This window comes from Protomyctophum parallelum (genome assembly GCF_964188405.1).
Source record: "Protomyctophum parallelum genome assembly, chromosome: 11".
Taxonomy (NCBI): domain Eukaryota; kingdom Metazoa; phylum Chordata; class Actinopteri; order Myctophiformes; family Myctophidae; genus Protomyctophum; species Protomyctophum parallelum.
Genome location: NC_139707.1, coordinates 50020629 through 50043128, shown reverse-complemented (window position 1 = coordinate 50043128; position 22500 = coordinate 50020629). Strand labels below are relative to the sequence as shown.

The window sequence follows — 22500 nt, the reverse complement described above, 5'->3', positions numbered from 1 at the left end:
AAATATGCTTAGCAGTGAATAGTGTCTATGGTAGTAAATATGCTTAGCAGTGAATAGTGTCTATGGTAGTAAATATGCTTAGCAGTGAATAGTGTCTATGGTAGTAAATATGCTTAGCAGTGAATAGTGTCTATGGTAGTAAATATGCTTAGCAGTGAATAGTGTCTATGGTAGTAAATATGCTTAGCAGTGAATAGTGTCTATGGTAGTAAATATGCTTAGCAGTGAATAGTGTCTATGGTAGTAAATATGCTTAGCAGTGAATAGTGTCTATGGTAGTAAATATGCTTAGCAGTGAATAGTGTCTATGGTAGTAAATATGCTTAGCAGTGAATAGTGTCTATGGTAGTAAATATGCTTAGCAGTGAATAGTGTCTATGGTAGTAAATATGCTTAGCAGTGAATAGTGTCTATGGTAGTAAATATGCTTAGCAGTGAATAGTGTCTATGGTAGTAAATATGCTTAGCAGTGAATAGTGTCTATGGTAGTAAATATGCTTAGCAGTGAATAGTGTCTATGGTAGTAAATATGCTTAGCAGTGAATAGTGTCTATGGTAGTAAATATGCTTAGCAGTGAATAGTGTCTATGGTAGTAAATATGCTTAGCAGTGAATAGTGTCTATGGTAGTAAATATGCTTAGCAGTGAATAGTGTCTATGGTAGTAAATATGCTTAGCAGTGAATAGTGTCTATGGTAGTAAATATGCTTAGCAGTGAATAGTGTCTATGGTAGTAAATATGCTTAGCAGTGAATAGTGTCTATGGTAGTAAATATGCTTAGCAGTGAATAGTGTCTATGGTAGTAAATATGCTTAGCAGTGAATAGTGTCTATGGTAGTAAATATGCTTAGCAGTGAATAGTGTCTATGGTAGTAAATATGCTTAGCAGTGAATAGTGTCTATGGTAGTAAATATGCTTAGCAGTGAATAGTGTCTATGGTAGTAAATATGCTTAGCATAGCAGTGTACCCGACAGCACCCTCTAGAGACCATTCCACAGCACTCCTCCTTTACGCTGTGGTTGTACTTCTTGCACAACATTCTTTCTTGTTCATTAACTTAATGTTTTTGCTTTTTCTATTTCTATTTCTATCCCTATCTAGTCCGAGGACAAGGTGCGTTCAACATTGGCTGTGTGTGCGCGCACTGTGCGCGCTTTTATACAGTATAAGAGTGTAGTGTGTTCGTGCGTGCGTGCGTGCGTGTGTTACTGTAGTAACCTACATAGCCTTGTGTTGTAACTACACGAGTATTTCATTATGGTAATATATTATATTCTGTAATCGAATGTTGCGTCAATGAATGGAATGGAATGAAATAACTAATGAAGGTGGTCAGAAACAGGCGTGTCTGTTTTCAGTACGTTTTCTTTGGGCTCATTATGGGAGGGGGAGGGGGTGGGTGTCTGATCAAATGAATATCAAATATCGGAACGTTGAACCAACCATTTCTTAAAAAATAAAACACTGTCAAGTCAGAAGAGATGTGAAACCGACCGACCCCAGAACAGCAAAACGGCGTATCACTCAAATTTGGAAATTAAATTACAGGGTTTTTCTGACGTCGGATGAGAAAAGTTATACTGTAGGCCACATAATGTGACTCTCACTATCGACTTTACTATATTTACTGACTAAAATAAATGTCTGTCTTGACATCGCCTCCACATTTGGAGGCCAGCGTCCATTTCAGCTGATCTGACACTAGACTATACATCCAGTGTTGTTTTCGTCGACTAAAACAAAGACGAAAAATGTTCGTCGACTACCTATTTTCACTGACAAAAACAAATGGAAACTAAATGAAAACTAAGCTACGATGACTAAAACTAAGACTAAATATACTGACAATTTCGTCGACAAATAAAAACTAGACTAAAATGTTAGGAAGGGACTAGTGGACAAGAGATCCAGTATAAGTCATTTTACACTTGGTTGCATGCTCACAACGCATCGCGTTGCGACGCGTTGTGAGCTTGTAGATCGGCTATTCTCAGCAAGTGTAAAAAAACTCATTACGACGGCATCAAGACCCGCCAAAATACATTTAGTCGACTAAAATCTTATGACATTTAGTCGACTAAAACTAGACTAACACTAAGACATTTCAGGTGACTAAAACTAAATTAAGTTTCAGTCCAAAGACTATGACTAAACTAAAATAGAAATTTGCTGCCAAAAACAACACTGCTCCCATCAGTCCATCATAATTATTCCAGCGCATTATATCATCTCTGTCTGGATTGAAAAGCTTCAGCATGAACGAGTAGTACAGGGGAAAAAAAACAAAGCTAAAAAAGTTAAAGGTTTTATGACATTCATTTTCATTTATTTTTCTTTTTCTACCATTTTCTATCTAGTCCGAGGACAAGGTGCGTTCAACATTGGCTGTGTGTGCGCGCTTTTATACAGTATAAGAGTGTAGTGTGTTCGTGCGTGCGTGCGTGTGTTACTGTAGTAACCTACATAGCCTTGTGTTGTAACTACACGAGTATTTCATTATGGTAATATATTATATTCTGTAATCGAATGTTGCGTCAATGAATGGAATGGAATGAAATAACTAATGAAGGTGGTCAGAAACAGGCGTGTCTGTTTTCAGTACGTTTTCTTTGGGCTCATTATGGGAGGGGGAGGGGGGGGGTGTCTGATCAAATGAATATCAAATATCGGAACGTTGAACCAACCATTTCTTAAACACTGTCAAGTCAGAAGAGATGTGAAACCGACCGACCCCAGAACAGCAAACGGCGTATCACTCAAATTTGGAAATTAAATGACAGGGTTTTTCTGACGTTGGATGAGAAAAGTTATACTGTAGGCCACATAATGTGACTCTCACTATCGACTTTACTATATTTACTGACTAAAATAAATGTCTGTCTTGACATCGCCTCCACATTTGGAGGCCAGCGTCCATTTCAGCTGATCTGACACTAGACTATACATCCAGTGTTGTTTTCGTCGACTAAAAAAAAGACGAAAAATGTTCGTCGACTACCTATTTTCACTGACAAAAACAAATGGAAACTAAATGAAGACTAAGCTACGATGACTAAAACTAAGACTAAATATACTGACAATTTCGTCGACAAATAAAAACTAGACTAAAATGTTAGGAAGGGACAAGTGGACAAGAGATCCAGTATAAGTCATTTTACACTTGGTTGCATGCTCACAACGCATCGCGTTGCGACGCGTTGTGAGCTTGTAGATCGGCTATTCTCAGCAAGTGTAAAAACACTCATTACGACGGCATCAAGACCCGCCAAAATACATTTAGTCGACTAAAATCTTATGACATTTAGTCGACTAAAACTAGACTAGCACTAAGACATTTCAGGTGACTAAAACTAAATTAAGTTTCAGTCCAAAGACTATGACTAAACTAAAATAGAAATTTGCTGCCAAAAACAACACTGCTCCCATCAGTTCATCATAATTATTCCAGCGCATTATATCATCTCTGTCTGGATTGAAAAGCTTCATCATGAACGAGTAGTACAGGGAAAAAAAAACAAAGCTAAAAAAGTTAAAGGTTTTATGACATTACTTTTCATTTATTTTTATTTTTATTTTTTATTTTAGGTTTTATGACCTCAATTACACCCAAAAAACCTGAACTTTGAAAATTCAGTGGATTTTCTGTGGTCTGAAGTTTTCTTTGGGGTTTTTTGGGCCTTTTGAGCTACAATGAAAACAGGCAACACAGTGAAACAGTGACATCTGCTGGCAAATCCCATTGACATATATGGGATTTTGCAGTAAGTGATGTCACTTACTGCCGGCAAATCAGAGCACCTGTTTGAGCCAGAAAACCCCAGATCACAGAAAATCTACTGAATGTTAAAAGTTCATGTTTTTTGGGTGCAATTGAGATTAGAAAACCTAAAAAAAAACAAGAACAATTCCAAAACCTTTTTTTTAATGTCACAATCCCTTTAAACTATGGATGCCTGACAGAGACATAAATGTATCCACCATCAACGCATGGCTGATTCTGACCAGTTGTGTCCTTGCCTGGTTCTTTCAGGGCGAGAAGAAAGACAAGGAGAAGCAGGTACAGTATACAGTACAGTATAGGCCATGATGTCACTATAGTCCCTCCTCCAGCCTCTCCTCTGTACAGTGTGTCGCGTCCTATCCCCTGTGTGCTACAGTAGTGTCGTTGTCACTGTTGATGTTGATAGCAATTTAGTTTTTTGTCTCCACCATGAAGGCATGGGGAGAGAGTATGTTTAGTTGTCTCCACCAGGCCGACGGCATGGGGAGAGAGTATGTTTAGTTGTCTCCACCAGGCCGAAGGCACAGGGAGAGAGTATGTTTAGTTGTCTCCACCAGGCTGAAGGCATGGGGAGAGAGTATGTTTTATTGTCTCCACCAGGTCGAAGGCATGGGGAGAGAGTATGTTTTATTGTCTCCACCAGGCCGAAGGCATGGGGAGAGAGTATGTTTTATTGTCTCCACCAGGCTGAAGGCATGGGGAGAGAGTATGTTTAGTTGTCTCCACCAGGCCGAAGGCATGGGGAGAGAGTATGTTTAGTTGTCTCCACCAGGCCGAAGGCATGGGGAGAGAGTATGTTTAGTTGTCTCCACCAGGCTGAAGGCATGGGGAGAGAGTATGTTTAGTTGTCTCCACCAGGCCGAAGGCATGGGGAGAGAGTATGTTTTATTGTCTCCACCAGGCCGAAGGCATGGGGAGAGTGTATGTTTTATTGTCTCCACCAGGCTGAAGGCATGGGGAGAGAGTATGTTTAGTTGTCTCCACCAGGCCGAAGGCATGGGGAGAGAGTATGTTTAGTTGTCTCCACCAGGCTGAAGGCATGGGGAGAGAGTATGTTTTATTGTCTCCACCAGGCTGAAGGCATGGGGAGAGAGTATGTTTAGTTGTCTCCACCAGGCCGAAGGCATTGGGAGAGAGTATGTTTAATTGTCTCAACCAGGCTGAAGGCATGGGGAGAGAGTATGTTTAGTTGTCTCCACCAGGCCGAAGGCATGATGGGGAGAGAGTATGTTTTATTGTCTCCACCAGGCCGAAGGCACGGGGAGAGAGTATGTTTTATTGTCTCCACCAGGTCGAAGGCATGGGGAGAGAGTATGTTTTATTGTCTCCACCAGGCCGAAGGCATGGGGAGAGAGTATGTTTTATTGTCTCCACCAGGCTGAAGGCATGGGGAGAGAGTATGTTTTATTGTCTCCACCAGGTCGAAGGCATGGGGAGAGAGTATGTTTTATTGTCTCCACCAGGCCGAAGGCATGGGGAGAGAGTATGTTTTATTGTCTCCACCAGGCTGAAGGCATGGGGAGAGAGTATGTTTAGTTGTCTCCACCAGGCCGAAGGCATGGGGAGAGAGTATGTTTAGTTGTCTCCACCAGGCCGGAGGTATGGGGAGAGAGTATGTTTAGTTGTCTCCACCAGGCTGAAGGCATGGGGAGAGAGTATGTTTAGTTGTCTCCACCAGGCCGAAGGCATGGGGAGAGAGTATGTTTTATTGTCTCCACCAGGCCGAAGGCATGGGGAGAGTGTATGTTTTATTGTCTCCACCAGGCCGAAGGCATGGGGAGAGAGTATGTTTAGTTGTCTCCACCAGGCTGAAGGCATGGGGAGAGAGTATGTTTAGTTGTCTCCACCAGGCTGAAGGCATGGGGAGAGAGTATGTTTAGTTGTCTCCACCAGGCTGAAGGCATGGGGAGAGAGTATGTTTAGTTGTCTCCACCAGGCTGAAGGCATGGGGAGAGAGTATGTTTAGTTGTCTCCACCAGGCTGAAGGCATGGGGAGAGAGTATGTTTAGTTGTCTCCACCAGGCTGAAGGCACGGGGAGAGAGTATATGTTTTGCACTCCGTCCGTGTGTGAGTGTGTCCTAATCTAAATTATTCATACATTTTTGATATTTTTCAAAAACTGATAGCAGATGTACAAGCTCGCAGCTTATGTATATCTGCTTTCTTTTGAATAGCCGACGTATAAATGGATAGTTATGAAAATGATTATGACACTGCTACCACTTGTAGATCTTTTTTTTTTTTGGCAAGCGACGCCCTCGCACGACGGACTGACTACAAATGGGCCTTCATTCCCTTGTAGTCTATGCATCGATTCTCTCTTCAACTGGTCATTATTGTCTCTGTGCTTCTGACCTTCACCTCCGTAGAATTATAATTGGGTTCGTTAGTGTTTTAGAGCTTGATGTGCGAGTCCTATTGATCTCCGGCCAGGCGTGCAAGTTTTTTCCCCCCTACCTTTTTCAAATCTTTGCCTCTCTTTTGTTTTCACTTAAAGGAGGAGGAAGCTCTAGAGAACAAACAGGTGGGTCGCCGAAACGCCACTAATTTGTCTCGTTACAGACATCCTTATTGCCGTGGAGAATCTTGGAACCTCGAAGACGTTCTATAAAGTCAAGAATGCCAATAGTTTGATCTGAATCAGTCAAACGCTCGTTATGTGAGAGAGGCACTCTTCCATGCGAAGAATTACCGTGTGTGTTGTGTGTTGTGTGTGTGCGCTCGTGCGTGCACGTGCGTGTGTGCGTGCGTGCCCCAGGCAGGGGAAGGAAGGGATTAGAGGAAACAGGAGGAAATGATTCCATTAGTTTTGTCTCCGTTGCTCCGTTCCCATTACGGGCCTTCGGTGATTGGACGATGACTCACATCTGTCCAGAATCCCGCTCGCTCTCATTGGACAGCACTCTGATGTGATAAGAGTGATATTTTTGGCCTCCAACTATATAAAGTCCTTTATTCGACTAACTGGTAAGATAGTACATCACATATACGAGAATACAAAAAAAAAAAAAAAGAAAAGAAAAGTACATTTACCCAGCCCCACAGGTTACTACTCTAGGCGAGGCACTCATGCCAGTGTCCTCTGATGGTAGAAGTGTACCTTACAGAACTACGGCCCGGGTCTGTCATCTGTCCAATGAGTCCATTCAGTGTCCTCTGATGGTAGAAGTGTACCTTACAGAACTACGGCCCGGGTCTGTCATCTGTCCAATGAGTCCATTCAGTGTCCTCTGATGGTAGAAGTGTACCTTACAGAACTACGGCCCGGGTCTGTCATCTGTCCAATGAGTCTATTCAGTGTCCTCTGATGGTAGAAGTGTACCTTACAGAACTACGGCCCGGGTCTGTCATCTGTCCAATGAGTCCATTCAGTGTCCTCTGATGGTAGAAGTGTACCTTACAGAACTACGGCCTGGGTCTCTGTCATCTGTCCAATGAGTCCATTCAGTGTCCTCTGATGGTAGAAGTGTACCTTACAGAACTATACGGCCTGGGTCTGTCATCTGTCCAATGAGTCCATTCAGTGTCCTCTGATGGTAGAAGTGTACCTTACAGAACTACGGCCCGGGTCTGTCATCTGTCCAATGAGTCCATTCGGTGTCCTCTGATGGTAGAAGTGTACCTTACAGAACTACGGCCCGGGTCTGTCATCTGTCCAATGAGTCCATTCAGTGAGCGATCCAGCCTGCTCATGAATTTAAATGTCAAGTTCCTCAACAGAGCCCTGAAAGTAGTGAGTCCCAATGAACAGAAAAGCCCACTGGCTCTAGTGCTCCTTGGGTTTTTTTAACAGGATACGAAGACAGTCATTATAGGCTACTTGCAGTTTGCGTATAAGCTCTCCTTCTTGTACTTCACCCACAGTGGAGCTGTGTAGAGAGGGGTGCAATAAGCTCTAAAGAGGTTTACCTTAAAGGAGAATTCCATGCTAGAATGCTTTCTTATCTTTCTTACCTTTCTTTGTAGTTGTTACGTCCCCACCAAAGAGGTCCAGGTGTTTTTTTGTGCAAAAACTCCTTATTGGTTATTTCCCCTACCATAAGCCCTACATGAATTGCATTGCATTGAATGGGAATTGAATGGGGCTATGGGGTGCTATGCTAGTTCGCTTATTTCCATCGAAAGAAGTAGTAAAGTGTGCCGCTTGGGATATTATTTACATTATGAAGAGAGGATATATAAGAAATTATAATTTTGAGCGATGGAAATAAGCGAATTAGCACAACACCCCCATTGAGGGCTTATGGTAGGGGAAATAGCAAATAAGGAGCTTTTGCACTAAATAACACCTGGACCTCTTTGGTGGGGACGTAACGACTACAAAGAAAGGTAAGAAAGCCTTTTAGTATGGAATTCTCCTTTAACATCCGTAGTACAATGGTGAAATTTATAGTTGGACCACTTCTATTCATTCCTTTTTATTGAAATCGCTTATTCTTCTTCTTTCATACGAGCGTAACGTGATATGACAAACAGAATATGTTGAGCTGCATAATAGCGTCACTGTACTGTCGGCCAGTGGACTTACTGTATATACATCCACATTTCAACTTGTTTCTGTTTTCTACGTTCTGGCTAAAGGCGCTAATTGTGTTAATGTTGAGTTGTATATTCTCATTCTGCATTCACCAGTCAAAGGAAGAACTGAACAAGGTTTGTTCCAATGCCATATCATCGTTGCCTAAATAATAGCTTCATAGAACGATTCCCCCCCCGAAGTCTCACTGTCAGTGGCGTGCACAGATGGACACTAGGGGGTGCTATAGAGCACAAATGTGCCCTTTTCTTTTTTACAGTGTACACTGTACACTACAGTATTTGGACCATGGTGACTTTGATCAATTCTTGATAAAAAGAAAAGCTTCTAATATATTATTTAGGCCCCAAAATCTATAAATCTCACACTATTAACCCATTCTGGGCGGGAACCCATTTTGGTGTTATAGCACTATGTTATGCTTTAGCTATTGAAAAATAGCAGATCTACAAGCTCATAGCGCGCCACCGAGTGGCGCGCTACGAGCTTGTAGGTCTGCTATTTTTGAAAAATCGAAGAGCGACTGACATTAAATATTTTTTTTAGAATCTGATCTCAGGTCAGAATGGAAACTTGTCAGGATGTAGAAGACATTTTTTTAGAATCTGATCTCAGGTCAGAATGGAAAACTGTCAGGATGTAGAAGACATTTTTAGAATCTGATCTCAGGTCAGAATGGAAAACTGTCAGGATGTAGAAGACATTTTTAGAATCTGATCTCAGGTCAGAATGGGTCTGTGCATGCCACTGCTCACCGTTAACCTCTAGTTCACCCTACCAGTCATTGATGGTTTCCACCTGGTATGTTGCAGTGTTGTTTTCGTCGACTAAAACTAAGACGAAAAATGTTCGTCGACTACCTTTTTCCACTGACAAAAACAAACTAAATGAAAGCTAAGCTGCGATGACTAAAACTAAGACTAAATATACTGACAATTTCGTCGACAAATAAAAACTAGACTCAAATGTTAGGAAGGGACTAGTGGACAAGAGATCCAGTTTAAGTCATTTTACACTTGCATGCTTGCATGCTTGCATGCTGAAAATAGCCGATCTACAAGCTCACAACGCGTCGCAACGCGACGCGTTGTGAGCTTGTAGATCGGCTATTTTCAGCAAGTGTAAAAAACACTCAATACGACGGCATCAAGACCCGCCAAAATACATTTTAGTCGACTAAATCAACTGTAGATTTAGTCTACTAAAATCTTATGACATTTAGTCGACTAAAACTAGACTAACACTAAGACATTCCAGGTGACTAAAATGTGACTAAAACTAAATGGAGTTTCAGTCCAGAGACTATGACTAAAACAAAAATAGAAATTTGCTGCCAAAAACAGACACTGGTCTGTTGTAGTATATCCTAACAGACCCCTACCAGACACCCCCCACCCCATTAAAAACCTGGTACGTTGTAGTATATTATCCTAATAGACCCTACCAGACACCCCCACCCCATTAAAAACCTGATATGTTGTAGTATATTATCCTAACAGACCCCTACCAGACACCCCCACCCCATTAAAAACCTGAAATGTTGTAGTATATTCTAATAGACCCCTACCAGACACCCCCACCCCATTAAAAACCTGATATGTTGTAGTATATGTCCTAACAGACCCCTACCAGACACCCCCACCCTATTAAAAACCTGATATGTTGTAGTATATTATCCTAACAGACCCCTACCAGACACCCCCCACCCATTAAAAACCTGATATGTTGTAGTATATGTCCTAACAGACCCCTACCAGACACCCCCCACCCCATTAAAAACCTGATATGTTGTAGTATATGTCCTAACAGACCCCTACCAGACACCCCCACCCCATTAAAAACCTGATATGTTGTAGACTACCCTAGTAATAAACCCCTACCAGACACCCCCCACCCTATTAAAAACCCAACATAGCCTACAATGCAATAGGCCAACAGGGGTATATTCAACCATTTTCTTATCTTTTTATTTATTTTTCTTTTTTCTTATCTTTCTTATCTTATCTGATCTGTCCTCCCGGGAAGACGGAAGCTACGGTGGAGAACCGGAAGGTACGGTGGAGACGCAGAGACATCCCTTTAACAATTAGACTAAAGGGCCTCTTATTGCAAACGGGAAGCGATAAAAAACGCGCCTGTAGTTAATCTTCAATGAAACCTGCGTTTTTTAGCTCGGAGCACTGCATGGGGAGCAGTATAGGGGAGCAGTATAGGGGAGCAGTATAGGGGAGCAGTATAGGGGAGCAGTATAGCGGTGCGACAACGCCAGCGTATTTTGTGTACGCGCGGTCCCGTGGATTTGTTACGTACTCGTTTTACGTGCATGCTATAGTCTCATGCTGCTGCCCGTAGTTGATCACAATATGCACATTTTCACAGTGAGAAAAGTCCCTAAACCGTCCCGGCTGAGATCAATTTAAGTCCCAAATATATATTTTATAGTCGCTGGGACGTATAGGGACCCCCTTAGTCTGGGGCCCTGGTGGGAACACCTACTGATCATGACAGCCCATACATCCACGCAGAAAAGTCCTTTCTGGTTGTATTAAACGACGCTTAATGACATTAAACTCACTTTTTGCATATACCCTCAATACAAGGTCTGCTAAAAGGATGTGACCAGGAAAGCCTTTCAGCTTGTTTCCATTGAATTAACATACATTGACCTGTGTGTGTGTGTGTGTGTGTGTTTGTGTGTGTGTGTGCGTGTGTGCGCGTGCGCGTGTGTGTGCGTGCAGATGGACACAGAGGCGGCTGACATTCTCAATGATCTGCAACTGAAGCTCAACGCCTTCCTGGACAACTTCAGCACTGTGTTTGGCAAGAGGTAGTGTGCACGCACGCACGCACGCACGCACGCACACACGCACACGGCAGATCTGGGGTTTCAAGGTTCAATGTTCAAGTTTATATTTAGTGTCCCCGAAGGGCAAATTAGGGTTGCAGCATAGACAGTACATTAAACAAAGAATGAAACGGTATACAAATAAACAAACAGTTTCCACATAGCGGATACAGAGGTGCACACACAACCATTAAGCGTTTGAATCGCGGGACTTACATGAAACTATAGTTTATACAAGCTTATGTTTGCTTATAGAATCTAGAGATCTCTGCAGTGTGTCTGGTCCTGGTCTAATGCGTGTGTGTGTGTGTGTGTGTGTGTGTGTGTGTGTGTGTGTGTGTGTGTGTGTGTGTGTGTGTGTGTGTGTCCCAGCTTCCAGGCCCGTATCAACGGCTGCATGCGGCAGGTGGCCGACATCCTCTACCCCATGAAGGGGCCCCCCAACCGGGGCACGGCGGGGGCCGACGCCGACGCCATCCTGAGGCCCCTCATGGACTTCCTGGACGGGAAGTACGTCCGTCCTGTCCGTCCGTCCGTCTGTCTGTCTGTCTGTCCGTCCGTCTGTCTGTCTGTCTGTCTGTCTGTCTGTCTGTCTGTATTTATTTTTTTGTAATTTCACCTCGATCTTCATTTGCGTGCGTGCGTGTGTGCGTGTTTGCGTGTGTGTGTGTGTGTGTGTGTGTGCGTGCGTTCCGTGTTTAGTCTGAGCATCTTTGCAGACGTGTGTGAGAAGTCGGTGCTGAAGAGGATCCTGAAGGATCTCTGGAAGATCGTCCTGAGCAGTCTGGAGAAGCAGATCGTCCTCCCACAGAGCAACGACAGCCTGGTCAGTACTTACTGCCTGATGGTGGCGCTATAGTGCAGCAGAGTGTCTATATTATTAACCCATTCTGACCTGAGATCAGATTCATACGAGGTTTCCACTGGACACACACTGGTCTGATTATAACCCCATTCTGACCTGAGATCAGATTCTAAAAAATGGCACAGTCGTTCTTCGATTTTTCAAAAATAGCAGACCTACAAGCTCGAGTGGCGCGCTATGAGCTTGTAGGTCTGCTATTTTTCAATAGCTAAAGCACAACATGATGCTAACACCAAAATGGGTTCCCGTTCAGAATGGGTTAATTTGTAGTGATGTGGACCATGCGGTGACATTGATCAAATCTTGATAAAAAAACGCTTCTACTATATTATTTTAGGCCCCCCACAATCTAAAGCTATGTTTCTATGTCAGTGGTTCTTAGATAATAAAAAAAATAGCAGATCTACAAGCTCGCGCTACGAGCTTGTAGATCTGCTATTTTTCAATAGCTATAAAGCACCAAAATGGGTTCCCGCCCCAAAATGCGCTGCACAAGGTGCCCTTTTTTTTCACTTGAGCACCTGCCCCTCTAAATGTCTGTGCACGCCACTGGGTGGCGCTATAGTGTAGCAGAGTGGCTCACAGCCTGATGGTGGCGCTATAGTGCAGCAGAGTGGCTCACAGCCTGATGGTGGCGCTATAGTGTAGCAGAGAGGCTCACAGCCTGATGGTGGCGCTATAGTGTAGCAGAGAGGCTCACAGCCTGATGGTGGCGCTATAGTGTAGCAGAGAGGCTCAGAGCCTGATGGTGGCGCTATAGTGTAGCAGAGAGGCTCACAGCCTGATGGTGGTGCTATAGTGTAGCAGAGTGTCTCTCAGCCTGATGGTGGCGCTATAGTGTAGCAGAGTGCCTCACAGCCTGATGGTGGCGCTATAGTGTAGCAGAGTGGCTCAGAGCCTGACGGTGGCGCTATAGTGTAGCAGAGAGGCTCACAGCCTGATGGTGGCGCTATAGTGTAGCAGAGAGGCTCACAGCCTGACGGTGGCGCTATAGTGTAGCAGAGTGCCTCACAGCCTGATGGTGGCGCTATAGTGTAGCAGAGTGGCTCACAGCCTGATGGTGGCGCTATAGTGTAGCAGAGTGGCTCAGAGCCTGACGGTGGGGCTATAGTGTAGCAGAGAGGCTCACAGCCTGATGGTGGCGCTATAGTGTAGCAGAGAGGCTCACAGCCTGATGGTGGCGCTATAGTGTAGCAGAGTGGCTCAGAGCCTGATGGTGGCGCTATAGTGTAGCAGAGTGGCTCACAGCCTGATGGTGGCGCTATAGTGTAGCAGAGAGGCTCACAGCCTGATGGTGGCGCTATAGTGTAGCAGAGAGGCTCACAGCCTGATGGTGGCGCTATAGTGTAGCAGAGTGGCTCACAGCCTGATGGTGGCGCTATAGTGTAGCAGAGTGGCTCACAGCCTGATGGTGGCGCTATAGTGTAGCAGAGAGGCTCACAGCCTCTGCTATTCTAATATATCCCACGGTCCAGAGGGATGTCCCTTTGCTCTATAGTGGTTACGATGTTGGACTTTCGCGACCCAAGACCCCAAGTTCGAATCCCGGGCATTTAGTCGTATTTAAACCATCTGAAATATTTTAGTCGACTAAAACTAGACTAACACTAAGACATTCCAGGTGACTAAAATGTGACTAAGACTAAGTGAAAACTATTCAGGAGACTATGACTAAAACTAAAATAGAAACTTGCTGCCGAAAACAACACTGACGTCGACTAAAGTCAATTTAGTCGACTAAAATGTAATGTGGCGGAGCCTCGATGCCTCGTCGCAACAGGCTGCTTTAACACACTCGGTCGCGTGCTTGGAAATAGCCGATCTCCAAGCTCACAGCGCACCGCACTGTGGCGTGTTAGGAGCTTGTAGATTTGCTATTTTCTTCATGCAGCCAATCCAAAAAATAGACTGGAACTCACCTATGCTTTCTATGGCATGAGACTAAATACTTAGAGCGAGAGAGAGAGAGAGGGAGAGGGAGAGGAGTGTGTGCGTGCGTGCGTGTGCGTGCGTGCGTGCGTGCGTGCGTGCGTGCTCATGCAGCCTACCTGTGCATGAGCAGTAGTGAGTGAGCAGATTAATGTGCAGCAACAACGCTGTAGCTCCCTCTACTGGTCGATGCTGTTTAGAGCAGTGGTTCCCAACCTTTTTACACTTAAAGGTATATTCAGTGATTTCACTCAAAAAACCTTAGGTTTCGTTTTTGGCTGGGACCCAAAGCCTTTCGTCCAATCAGGATAGAGAGTCAAAAACGAAACCTACGGTTTTTTGACCCCCAGGGGTTAACTGGCGACAGGGGAGGAACTCCTTATATGGCCAGCACACTCTATAGTAGAGAGGATTATCACAACAAAACAAAAGAATAAGTGATATTTGAATTAAGTGAAATCACTGAATATACCTTTAATATTGGCAGAGAGTGTAATAGTTACTCTGCTTGGGGGAGGTGTTGTTCCAGACTCTCTATATTAATATTAATATTGGCAGAGAGTGTAATAGTTGTCTGGCTACAGGAGACTACAGCCAGTGAAATGCCTCCTCGTCACCGTCTGCATTTAAACGATGACATGATGTGTTTTCTCCTCTGCAGGGCGCCCAACTGGCCAAAGGACTGTCCAACTTAAAGGTACGCCCACGCACGTACGCACGCACGCACGCACAAACTCACGAAGCGTAGATTGGCTATTTTCACTACTTCTTAACCCATTCTGACCTGAGATCAGATTCTAAAAAATGTCAGTCGTTCTTCGACTTTTCAAAAATAGCAGACCTACAAGCTCGTAGCGCGCCACTCGGTGGCGCGCTATGAGCTTGTAGATCTGCTATTTTTCAATAGCTAAAAGCATAATATGATGCCAACACCAAAATGGGTTCCCGTTCAGAATGGGTTAATTATTAATTTAAAAATAAATGTGTTTAACTTGTGGAGTAGCTTTTGATTTGTTTGTTTTAAAACTTATATAAAACTAATCTTTTTTTTTTTTATATCTTTTTTTTAGGGAGGAGGCGAGACTCGGACCCTGACCCCCAAACACTGCGTGATCATCGATGCAGGTCTGGAGGCTATCAAGGTAGGTTGAAGTGCACTGATGTGTATTGTATCAAGGTAGGTTGAAGTGCAACTGATGTGTTATTGTATCAAGGTAGGTTGAAGTGCAACTGATGTGTTATTGTATCAAGGTAGGTTGAAGTGCAACTGATGTGTTATTGTATCAAGGTAGGTTGAAGTGCAACTGATGTGTTATTGTATCAAGGTAGGTTGAAGTGCAACTGATGTGTTATTGTATCAAGGTAGGTTGAAGTGCACTGATGTGTATTGTATCAAGGTAGGTTGAAGTGCAACTGATGTGTATTGTATCAAGGTAGGTTGAAGTGCAACTGATGTGTATTGTATCAAGGTAGGTTGAAGTGCAACTGATGTGTTATTGTATCAAGGTAGGTTGAAGTGCAACTGATGTGTTATTGTATCAAGGTAGGTTGAAGTGCAACTGATGTGTTATTGTATCAAGGTAGGTTGAAGTGCAACTTATGTGTTATTGTATCAATAACTTGGTTCTTCCAAGGTTTGGAAGAACCACCCTGAAGCTGCCACTGAAATCCATCAGCCTTGGCTACAAACAGGAGAAGGTGAGGCTTGTGTTCGAGCTGAGAGACTCACCTGATCCAACTGTCCGCAACGCCAAGGTCCAAGTCCGCACTGGACGTAAATGGAATGCTATGCAGACAGTAGACCAGGCCATTGGCCGACTGAAACATCAGGAAATGGTAGGACAAGTGCAGTCTGGCAGGGCTGGTTTTGGCTGGGGAACAGCACCCACAAAGTGGTCCAAAGCCTCAAAGAAGGAAAGGAAAGACCTTGTGGTTTCAGAAGTGGTGAAAATGGAAGAGGAGAGCTATATGATCAAGGCTGTGGGCCAACAGCAACAAGGGAGATGGACCAATTGGGAGGCCGTAGTCAACAGGGTCATTACATGGGCCGACATGTGGAGAATACCCCAAGCGAGGCTGAGTTTCCTCATCAGGGCCACATACGACACCCTTCCCAGTCCCTGGAATCTGCATGTGTGGTACGGGACAGAGGTGACCTGCAAGCTCTGTGACACCCAGAACGCAAGCTTGCATCACATCCTTTCTGGCTGTAAGGTGGCTTTGACGCAGGGCCGATATGGATGGCGCCACGATCGCGTTCTGCGGAAGCTAGCTGAAATCCTGGAAGTACGCAGAATAGAAGCAAATGGCGCCAGTTCACGAACAGCAGAGCGGTCGATCCAGTTTGTCCAGCAAGGTGGCAAGCCGCGGAGCATCACCAAGAGCCCACAGTCCCTCCTGTCAGCTGGAAGCGAGTGGAACATGAGGGCTGACCTAGACCGGCAGTTGAAGTTCCCGCAAGAGATCACCACAACCGCTCTACGACCAGACATCGTGTTGTGGTCCACCTCTACTAAGACAGTCATTATGGTAGAGCTGACAGTTCCTTGGGAGGAGGGAATGGAGGCTGCCTTTGAGAGAAAAAGGGACAAATATTCAGAGCTGGCAAGTGAGTGCTCACAAGCAGGGTGGAGAGCCTTCACATACCCAGTGGAAGTCGGGTGTAGAGGCTACACTGGAGCATCCACCCAGCGGCTACTAAAGTCCCTTGGGATCAAAGGCTCCAAGCTGAAGAATGCCCTCAAAGTCCTGGCAGAGGAGGCAGAACAAGGAAGTTTCTGGTTATGGCTCAGGAGAAACGACAAATCGTGGGGAAAACAAGGAGCGTAGACAGGGGGCAGTAGGGAACCTTTCCTGCTGCTATATTTCACCACCTTGAGATGCTGTGGTATGCGGTCAGCCCACGCCTGACTCAGGGAGATGGACGTCCCTGCCATGCATAGTCCCTTGGGACTCATTCCACAACCACAAAAGCAATAACACTGGGACAGAGTGTGGGGAGAACAAGGATCCTTCGGCTGGCTGCAGGGGGCGGCAGGGAGACGTCCCTGTCGCTGCTCCACCACCCAGAGATGTTCCGGGATTAATGGAGCGAAACATCTGTGAAGGGTGGCTCCCGGCTGATGACCCTGCAGCCAGCACCATGGCACCGTCGGAGGTGCGTCAGGCAGAAATGCCCAGCAAGTCTAATCACTTGTGCTTACATCAAGGTAGGTTGAAGTGCACTGATGTGTTATTGTATCAAGGTAGGTTGAAGTGCAACTGATGTGTTATTGTATCAAGGTAGGTTGAAGTGCACTGATGTGTTATTGTATCAAGGTAGGTTGAAGTGCAACTGATGTGTATTGTATCAAGGTAGGTTGAAGTGCACTGATGTGTTATTGTATCAAGGTAGGTTGAAGTGCAACTGATGTGTTATTGTATCAAGGTAGGTTGAAGTGCACTGATGTGTATTGTATCAAGTGTAGTATCAAGAATGATTCTAGATCAGATTCTAAAAAATGTCAGTCGTTCTTCGATTTTTCAAAAATAGCAGACCTACAAGCTCGTAGCGCGCCACTCGGTGGCGCGCTATGAGCTTGTAGGTCTGCTATTTTTCAATAGCTAAATTATAACAATGTTTAAAACAAGTGAACAGTCCCCCCTGTTGTCTCTGTTTCAGCAATACTTCCATGCCAGTGAACAGTCCCCCCTGTTGTCTCTGTTTCAGCAATACTTCCATGCCAGTGAACAGTCCCCCCTGTTGTCTCTGTTTCAGCAATACTTCCATGCCAACGGTAACGGGCTGAAGAGGGCCTTCGTGGAGAAGAGTCCCGAGCTGGCCTCGCTGCGCTACGCTCTCTCTCTCTACTCCCAGAGCACGGACGCCCTCATCAAGACCTTCGTCTCGACACAACACGCGCAGGGTAAGGGAAGAGTTAAGGCTCTCCCGCATGCATACTGGACGGAGAAGAATTCAACCCATTCTGACCTGAGATCAGATTCTAAAAAATGTCTTCTACATCCTGACAGTTTTCATTCTGACCTGAGATCAGATTCTAAAAAAATTCTTCTACATCCTGACAGTTTTCATTCTGACCTGAGATCAGATTCTAAAAATGTCTTCTACATCCTGACAGTTTTCATTCTGACCTGAGATCAGATTCAAAAAAATGTCTTCTACATCCTGACAGTTTTCATTCTGACCTGAGATCAGATTCTAAAAATGTCTTCTACATCCTGACAGTTTTCTGAAAAACCTTATCTTTCTGTATCAGTGGTGCTCAATATTTCACGTCAAGGACCCCAAAAATTATATATAATATGCCTCCCCCCCCCCCCCCATCTGAAAATATGTTGTTCCAGGGACCCCCCCCCCCCCCCCCTCCCAGAAGCAAAGATTTGAGTTAAAATGTTCACTCTGTAATAATATATATTCAAAGATTTGAGGCACATTTCCACGATTTAAAAAGAATAGCAGACATACAGCTCAAATGGCTCTTACAGGTAGTTAGACCATGGGCCAGACCAGAATAGATGCTCTTACAGGTAGTTAGACCATGGGCCAGACCAGGATAGATGCTCTTACAGGTAGTTAGACCATGGGCCAGACCAGGATAGATGCTCTTACAGGTAGTTAGACCATGGGCCAGACCAGGATAGATGCTCTTACAGGTAGTTAGACCATGGGCCAGACCAGCATAGATGCTCTTACAGGTAGTTAGTCCATGGGCCAGACCAGGATAGATGCTCTTACAGGTAGTTAGACCATGGGCCAGACCAGGATAGATGCTCTTACAGGTAGTTAGACCATGGGCCAGACCAGAATAGATGCTCTTACAGGTAGTTAGACCATGGGCCAGACCAGCATAGATGCTCTTACAGGTAGTTAGTCCATGGGCCAGACCAGGATAGATGCACTTACAGGTAGTTAGACCATGGGCCAGACCAGAATAGATGCTCTTACAGGTAGTTAGTCCATGGGCCAGACCAGGATAGATGCTCTTACAGTTAGTTAGACCATGGGCCAGACCAGGATAGATGCTCTTACAGTTAGTTAGACCATGGGCCAGACCAGAATAGATGCTCTTACAGTTAGTTAGACCATGGGCCAGACCAGAATAGATGCTCTTACAGGTAGTTAGACCATGGGCCAGACCAGAATAGATGCTCTTACAGGTAGTTAGACCATGGGCCAGACCAGAATAGATGCTCTTACAGGTAGTTAGACCATGGGCCAGACCAGAATAGATGCTCTTACAGGTAGTTAGACCATGCGCCAGACCAGGATAGATGCATGGCTCAAATGGCTCTTACAGGAAGTGCACTAGAAGTGGATTTTATTGATGTTTTCTCTTCTTCTCCTTTTCCCTCCCAGTGCATGATGGGATGGGCATCAGAGTTACGCCCAATGAGAAAGCTCGCCCGGACCGGGGTAAGTCAGAATAAATGAATAAAGTTGTCAAGCTGCGCTTAATTGCGCTATGATTGCGCCCCAGGGCAGCCTGTAATGAGGTTGTGCTATACTGGATGATGTCCCGAGGGTGTTATGAGTAATGAGGTTGTGCTATACTGGATGGTGTCCCGAGGGTGTTATGTGTAATGAGGTCGTGCTATACTGGATGGTGTCCCGAGGGTGTTATGGGTAATGAGGTTGTGCCATACTGGATGGTGTCCCGAGGGTGTTATGAGTAATGAGGTTGTGCTATACTGGATCGTGTCCTGAGGGTGTTATGAGTAATGAGGTTGTGCTATACTGGATGGTGTCCCGAGGGTGTTATGAGTAATGAGGTTGTGCTATACTGGGATCGTGTCCCGTAGGCTCTGGTGTGGAGAAGCCCATCGGAGAGGCCGTCGTCCAGATAGACATCGTACCAGGAAAGGAACGCAAGATCGTCGTCAGAGGTCAGACGCACGCAAGCACACACACACGCACACGCACATGCTGTAACCTGACTTACCATCCTAGGTTTTGGACTAGTTGCCTTTCTCCTGTTGTTCCTGTTTCTCAATGTCTCTCTCTCTCTCTCTCTCTCTCTCTCCAGTCATCGCGGTGAACGACATGAAGTGGCAGACGTCGGGCTCGGGGATGTTCCGGCCCTTCGTGGAGCTCACGCTGGCCGGACCCTTCCTGGCCGACAAGAAGCGGCGCTTCGCCACCAAGTCCAAGAACAACAGCTGGACGGCCAAGTTCAACGAGACCTTCCAGTTGTAAGTGTGAACGCAGTAGACGGCTCCACCGTGACATGGAACCACTTAATCAGACCAGTGTGTGTCCGGCGGGAAACCTCGTATGAATCTGATCTCAGGTCAGAATGGGTTAATTGTCTGCCAAGTTTGACCAGAATAGCAGATCTAATAGTCCGCGTGCCAGTTAGTTCTCAGACTTTATCATGTCATGGTCTCTCAAAATGATAGTACAATATGTGACCAAAATTGACTGAGGGACTGCCATTGGATTTCTTTTTTAATTTTCGTTTTTTAGCTTCAAATTGACATATTGGTTGTTCAGTTTGACCCACTGGTTTTGGAGATATGGCTTATAGAGTAATGTCTTGCAGAGAAACAGCGAGTTGAGAAAACAGTCTTGAAAGGTTCACTTCTGTGGACTCTAACATTAGTCCTAGCTACATGTTTAACCCTCTAACACCCAGCGTTGCTTTTTAGCAACAATTTTATTTTATTTAATTACTAAATTATTATAATTTTTTTCTGTTCTTTTTTCACCTAAATGTCATCAGTGAGGTTCATTGCAATGCCATTTCAATGACATTGGTCATGATATTTGCATATAAATACCCCCCACAGAGGCTGAAATTCACACAAATTAAAAATGTCTGGACTCTGTGCGATTTTGAACATTTTTTAACCTAAGACTTTTGACCTTTACCCTAATAAAAGTAGGTAAAATAATTGTAATATATGTTTTTTTGTGATCATTAGAATGTCTAGAACATGTTTTATTCATTATTGTGAAAGATATCCCCCAAATGTAAATTATGATTTTTTTATATTATTATATAAGTATTATATAATTATTATAAATTTTCCATCAAACTTTATTTTTTTATTTTTTTTAACATATGTTTTAGTGTCAGTCCTAGTAGTACAAAGTAGTAGTAAGGTTGAAATCTATTTTTTGCAAGTAGAAATTAATGCGGGTGTTAGAGGGTTAAGCATTTATTTCATATTTACATGTCTTCTGTGGACTCTAACATTACACCTATAGCTACATGTTTAAGCATTTATTTCATATTTACATGTCTTCTGTGGACTCTAACATTACACCTATAGCTACATGTTTAAGCATTTATTTCATATTTACATGTCTACTGTGATCTCTAACATTACACCTATAGCTACATGTTTAAGCATTTATTTCATATTTACATGTCTTCTGTGGACTCTAACATTACACCTATAGCTACATGTTTAAGCATTTATTTCATATTTACACAACCCATTTTGGGCGGGAACCCCTTTTGGTGTTAGCATTATGCTATGCTTTAGCTATTGAAAAATAGCAGATCTACAGGCTCATACTATGAGCCTGTAGATCTGCTATTTTTGAAGAATCGTGAAAAGTGACATGAAAGTGTTTGAGAACGACTGTGACATAGAAAAACATAGCTTTTTCAAGAAAACAGTCAGGATTTAGAAGCCTTTTTTTTTTTTTTTTTTTAACGTCAGGCCTAAATTGCTTAACCCATTCTGAACGGGCACCCATTTTGGTGTCGGCATCACGTTATGCTTTAGCTATTCAAAAATAGCAGACCTACAAGCTCATATCGCGCCACCGAGTGGCGCGATACGAGCTTGTAGGTCTGCTATTTTTGAAAAAATCGAAGACACTTTTAGAATCTGATCTCGGGTCAGAACGGGTTAATAATGAAACTGTCAGGATGTAATAGACATTTTTTTAGAATCTGATCTCAGGTCAGAATGGGCTAAGTATTACAAATGATTTGTTTCTGTAATCTCTCTCCCTCTCCTTGCTGTGGTCCCATTGGTCTCCCTGTCCCTGCTGTGGTCCCATTGGTCTCCCATCTCCCTGCTGCCGTCCCATTGGCCGCGTGGCCCATCTCCCTGCTGCCGTCCCATTGGCCGTGTGGCGCCCGTGCAGCGTGCCGGGGAAGGAGTCCATGGACTGCTACGAGCTCCAGCTGACGGTGAAGGACTACAGCTTCGGCCGCGCCGACCGCATGGTGGGCACGGCCGTGCTGCAGCTCCGGGACGTGGGCGAGCGGCGGAGCTGCGTGTGCTGGTGCCCGCTGGGCGCCCGCGTGGCCACCGACGACACGGGCACCACGGTGCTGCGCATCCTGGCCCAGAGGCCCCACGACGAGGTCGCCAAGGAGTTCTTCAGGATGAAGTCGGAGACGCGCCCGGCCGAGGAGGGCAGATGAGAGAGGGGAGGGGAGGAAGAGGCTGCCCCACGTGGCGACTAAAAGAACTGTAGTTACTAAAGTAACCGTTTTTTTTTTTTTTGTTGTTGATTGTTGGACGTGGTCCGGCTCGGAGGACCATGTCGTTCAACCTTCTCTGTGCCATCATGTTCCCC

General features: G+C 44.6%; 1 protein-coding gene across 1 annotated transcript in view; it reads left to right on the top strand.

Moving 5' to 3' along the window:
- LOC310867063 (protein unc-13 homolog B-like) overlaps positions 1–22345 on the top strand; it is a gene marked incomplete at both ends in the record, with an annotated part of 127538 nt that extends 105193 nt beyond the window's left edge. The window contains 11 exon segments of the mRNA XM_083776857.1: positions 10348–10374; positions 11061–11149; positions 11540–11677; positions 11870–11993; positions 14623–14658; positions 15032–15103; positions 17719–17866; positions 19318–19374; positions 19761–19844; positions 19985–20150; positions 22063–22345. Of these exon segments, the coding sequence (XP_083632983.1) occupies positions 10348–10374; positions 11061–11149; positions 11540–11677; positions 11870–11993; positions 14623–14658; positions 15032–15103; positions 17719–17866; positions 19318–19374; positions 19761–19844; positions 19985–20150; positions 22063–22345 (1224 nt within the window).
- Between the last annotated feature and the right edge of the window lie 155 nt (positions 22346–22500).